Here is a 5,691-nt window from a genome sequence, read left to right on the forward strand (position 1 = left end):
GGGTGGGCACGCGGGAAAGTTGGGGTGGTGGGGGGGGGGGGGGGGGTGGGGGGGGGGGGGGTTCTGTTTCTCCTCACCAAGAACAACTTCAACCAAGTCACCCGGCGGTGAGACATTAACTTATACTAACCATGACAACTCCAGGAACAACGAATGCTAGAGAAACTCTAGGGGTCTGGCAGCGTCTGTGAAGAGAAACAATTGATGTTGAGTCTTGACTTCTAAGAACTACAAGAGAACTCCAAATTTCATGATCAGGTTGTTAGGCTCAACTCTTTACATTGATCCCATCAACAAATTTTTATTGATCATTGTTGTTCTGTTTCTGATCTTGGCTAAAAGCTTCTACCTATAATCCTCAGATCAGGCATTTACTAAATGACAATTAATGTCCTGCAATATATCTGTGCATTTTCTAAAAGGGTAATAAATAAGCATGAACAACTTGAAACTTATTTGTCTTATTTTCAGAACATGCAAAAAGTGGAATTACCAGAAGTAAAATTCATGAATCAGTTTGACAATATAAAATACATCTGTATTCAGAAGGAAATACTAAAGCAAACCAACCTACCTAGATATTTTGAATGCATTCTGTAGTTTAAGCGGTCTATTAAGAATCAACTGCTTCCAAATTTGGTATTATTTGCAAATTTGATCAATTCAGACCGGTTATCTGAATCCACCTCTGTACTCCAATTGAAAACATCGAGGTTCCAAAACCAACCCCTGGGTCATTCCACTCAGCATTTCCATCCTTCTTCCAGCATAGCTTCTGTAACCATTACTTGTCAGTTCATTTCTTAAGCACCAAAGTATTCTTCTGAACATCTAATAATTTAACAAAGCTTAAAATCTTCAACATCCATTTCAACAGGCCAAAATTTCCAGTGCACTTGGAATTTCAGTTTTTTGAAAAATAGCCAGCATGCAGCCAAGATCAAGGCACATTAGTCCATTTCAGGAACAAAAATAAAAAAGTTGCTGGAAAAGCTGAGCATGTATGGCAGCGTCTGTGAAGGAAAAACAGAGTTAACGTTTCAGGTCCAGCAACTTTGTTTTTGTTCCTGATTTACAGGATGTGCAGTTCTTTCGGTTCTTATTTAGTCCATTTCAGGTAGCCTTTACTTAATTCAATAGTCAACACCTTATAGAGTAGCAATCAAAGCAAATGAATTTTGAAAACCAAAAGAACTGTGGATGCCGTAAATCAGGAACAAAAACCATGTTGCTGGAAAAGCTCAGCAGGTCTGGCGGCATCTGTGGAGGAGAAAACAGTTAATGTTTCGGGTCCGGTGACCCTTCCTAAGGGTTACCGGACCCGAAACTTTAACTCTGTTTTCTCCTCCACAGATGCTGCCAGACCTGCTGAGCTTTTCCAGCAACTTTGTTTTTGTTGCAAATGAATTTTGAACTGTACAAAAGTGCAATACTGGTCAGAGGAAGCTGTCCTGAAACCATTTAGTTATGTAGTTGTACCACCTGTCTTGTGGTAGATTATGCTTACTCATCATGACATAAGACAAACATTGAGATCCTGCAAATTAAGGAAGGTAAACATGAATTCAATATGAAACAACCGGGTCATGGAGACTAACTTAGTCAGAGATGTACAGCATGGAAACAGACCCTTAGTCCAACTCGGCCATGCCAACCAGATATGGTAAATTAATCTAGCCCCATTTGCAAGCATTTCGCCCACATCACTCTAAACCCTTCCTATTCATATGGCCATCCAGATGCCTTTTAAATGTTGTAATTATACCACCCTCCACCACGTCCTCTGACAACTCGTTCCATACATGCACCACCCTCTGCGTGGAAACATTGCCCCTTAGGTCCCTTTTAAATCTTTCCCCACTCACCTTAAACTTATTACCTGTAGCTTTGGACACCCCCTCCCAGGGGAAAAGACCTTGTCTATTTACCCTAACCCTGCCAGTCATGATTTCCTAAACCTCTAAGGTCACGCCTCAGCCTTTCCCTAAAGCTCAAACCTTCCAACCCTGGCAACATCCTTCTTAGTCTTTTCTGAACCCTTTCAAGTTTCACAACATCCTTCCTATAGCAAGGAAGTCAGAATTGCACACAGTATTCTGAAAGTGGCCTAACCAATGACCCATACAGCTGCAACATGACCTCCTAACTCCTATACTCAATACTCTGACCAATAAAGGTAAGCATACCAACACCACCTTCACTATCCCATCTACCTGAAACTCTACTTTCAAGGAACTATGAACCTGCATTCCAAAATTTTTTTTTGGCAACAGTCCCCAGGGCCTTACCATTAAGTGTATAAGTCCTGCCTTGATTTGCCTCTCCAAAATGCAGCACCTCACATTTACCTAAATTGAACTCCATCCGCCATGCCTCAGCCCATTAACCCATCTGATCAACATCCCATTGTACTCTGAGGTAATCTCCTTCACTGTCCACCACACCTCCAATTTTGGTGTCATCTGCAAACTTACTGTCCATACCTCCTATGTTCACATCCAAATCATTTATAAAAGTGACAAAAAGCAGTGGACCCAGCACCAATTCTTGTGGCATATCGCTGGTCAGAGTCCTCCAGTCTGAAAAGCAACCCCACCACCACCCATCTTCTACCTTTGAGCACGTGCTGTATCCAAATGGCTAGGTCTCCTCGTTTTACATGTGATCTAACCTTACTTCTTCAAAAAAACTCCATTAAGTTGGTGAGACACGATTTCCCACGCACAAGGCCATGTTGACTACCATCATCAGTCCTTGCCATTCCCAATACATGTAAATCCTGTCCCTCCAATGCCAGGCTCACCGATCTATAATCCCCAGGGTTTCCTTACAATCTTTCTTAAATATAGTGGCACATTAGCCAACCTTCTAGCACCTCACCTGTGGCTACTGATGACCTAAATATCTCAACAAGTGCCCAGCAACCACTTCTGTAGCTTCCTAAAGAGTTCCAAGTCCTAGGGTACACCTGAACATGTCCCAGGGATTTATCCACCTTTATGGTTTTTTTTTGTAAAAAGGATGGCAACACCTCCTCCTCTGTAATATGGAGGTTTTTCAAAGATGTCACTATTTACTTCCCCACGTTCTTTATCTTCCCTATGCTTCTCCATAGTAAACACTGATGCAGAATAATCGTTTAGTATCTCCCCCATCTCCTGAGGTTCTACATATAGGCAGCCTTGCTGATCTTTAAGGGGGCCCTATTCTCTCCCTAATGACCCTTTTCTCCTTCATGTATTTGTAGAATCTCCTTAACCCTATTTGCCAAAGCTATTTCGTGTCCCCTTTTCACCCTCCTTTTTCTCTCAAGTATACTCCTACTGCCTTTATAATCCTTTAGGGATTCACTCAATCTCTGCTGTCTATACTTGACATATATTTCCATCTTATTCTTGACCAAAATCCTAATTTCTCTCGACATCCAACATTCCCTACACCAACCAGCCTTACCCTTCACCCTAACAGTAGTACACTGTCTCTGGACTCTCCTTAACTCATTTTTGAAGGCTTCCTATTGTCCAGCCGTCCTTTTACCTGCAAACATCTGCCCCCAGTCAACTTCCTACAATATTAGAACTTTAACTTTTAGATCCAGTCTACCCTTTTCTGAAAGGGAATCTCGTGGAAGTCTGCAATATAGGTAGTAAACCAGCTGAAAAGAGGTACATTAGAAAGAAAACTCAAACTGAACAAAGCCAAGGTAATAATAGTTCAAACCAGAAAGTAGCAAATTCATAACAAATCAAAACATTAACATGTTGAATGTATTTCTCATTAAGGCAATGGAAATTGAACATCAGATGATGAAAAATTAAGAAGTAATTGAATGAAATGTTTGCTGGAAAGAAAAAGTCAAACGTACATGAAACACCCTTCCTCATCAGGTGAAATAATTAAGTGCAAACCACTGCAACGGGGGCAGGGGGGGAAGGAAGATGCTTCTCTTTAACAAGGGAAAGATTCTTGCATCATACAGCAACCAGCTCAAGATACACACTAGGTGAAGGCAGAATTAGTCTGACAACCATCTCAGCTGAGAAAATTAAACCAACATCAAATGCCCATTTGACACAGTATTGCACAACTATGAATACACAAGGTACCAGAGATTGGAAGAAAAAAAAAATCACCATTTGCAGGACAGAAATAAAAAGTTGTGGAGAAGGACATGGGGGAAAAGACGCTATTTTTGCAATCCAAAAGCTATTGGCCAGAAACTAATGCAATCCTAATGCAATCATACTCAAGATCCCGGTGATGACAAGCACTTATTTCTAGAAGAAATAAGTTCTGCCACTACTAGCCAAATGCCCCAAATTCAGATATATGCCAAGATGTTCACAGACTGAAGCCATACTTGATAAATGTATTACAGGACAGGCAGACAACTTCCTAAAGGAAACTCCCGGAACTGCAACAGCAACATCATTGAGTTTGAGTTACTGACATGTAGGCGGCATTATACCATGTACCGGTTCTGCAACCTTCAATTGTGCAAAATAACTGGTACATGATCTGTAAATGGAAGTTATGAAATATCACGGGCTGTTCACTGTGAATCAGTTTAAATACATCCTCTTCCAGAACCAAAATATGGCATAATAGTTACAAACAACCAGCACGTCACACGAGTGAAAACACGTGAAAGGCTCAAAATTGGAACACCAAATCTCAAAAAGACATTGCTGTACTTCCAGCAACTAGCAAATTACCGATAGCTCAAGTGAAAAACGCGAATAATTAAAACATCTGCTGGCACCGACACCCCCTCAAGGTGGGAGTCGGTTTCAGGCGGTAAACAAAACGGCAGATCACTAAAGGGGTGAACGCAGTTTTCCTTTTAGCATCACGCAACAGAAAGAAAAACTGAGAGCCGGATTATGGTGGTCCTTGGTTAGAAGAGATGTAACCCCACATTAGCAGAGATTACACACTGTCCTTGGATACACGGCTCGTGGACCAATTTAAACCAGGCGGCGCCTCAAAGCCCCAGCTACATTCGGCCCGGTTTTATTTACCTTCATTAGAAGTGTCCATCCCTCGTACTTTCTTCACAAATGACGAGCAGGTGGCGAGAGGATCCTCTCCAACCGCCACAACTCGGCTCCGAAGTCAGTCAAGCAGCCAGCCACCCGGCCCTCCGCCTGCACTAGCAGCACGACCACCCCGACACCGTCCGTCCGGCACCCGCCTCCACCGCCGACTCCTGGAGCCACCCAAACCCCACCTCCAACCTCCAACCTGGCCCCGCCCATTAACCGCCTCGGGCGCGGCGTGCGTCGAGCATCGGGGAACGTCACCGCGCACGGGTCAAAGTCACCACGTGCGGGTTAACGTCAGCGCGCACGGGTCAGCGTCCCCCCGCTTTGCCCGCACGTGACTCCGCCCGGGTTGGGGTCGAGGTGGCGAGGAAGCGCCTTGTGCCGAGCTGGGAGGCTGTCACCAGCAATCTCAAACTGTGGAAAATAACTGAGACAACAAGGTGCAGGGCTGGATGAACACAGCAGGCCAAGCAGCATCATAGCAGCAGAGAGAACATAGAACATTACAGCGCAGTACAGGCCCTTCAGCCCTCGATGTTGCGCCGACTTGTGAAACCAATCTGAAGCCCATCTAACCTAAACTGCTCCCAGGATGAGGCATTCCACTCCCGTACATCTCAGTTGCCCTCGTTTTTCAAGGACCGTA

General features: G+C 43.7%; 1 protein-coding gene across 1 annotated transcript in view; it reads right to left on the reverse strand.

Annotated features, from left to right (window-relative positions):
* tpd52 (tumor protein D52) overlaps window positions 1–5,231 on the reverse strand; it is a 51,534-nt gene extending 46,303 nt beyond the window's left edge. Inside the window, exon 1 of the mRNA XM_048595658.1 lies at window positions 5,022–5,231. Within this exon, the coding sequence (XP_048451615.1) occupies window positions 5,022–5,040 (19 nt within the window). The 5' untranslated portion in view covers window positions 5,041–5,231. The remainder of the gene's footprint in view (window positions 1–5,021) is intronic.
* Between the last annotated feature and the right edge of the window lie 460 nt (window positions 5,232–5,691).

Source organism: Rhincodon typus, chromosome 4 (genome assembly GCF_021869965.1).
Source record: "Rhincodon typus isolate 14 chromosome 4, sRhiTyp1.1, whole genome shotgun sequence".
Lineage (NCBI taxonomy): Eukaryota > Metazoa > Chordata > Chondrichthyes > Orectolobiformes > Rhincodontidae > Rhincodon > Rhincodon typus.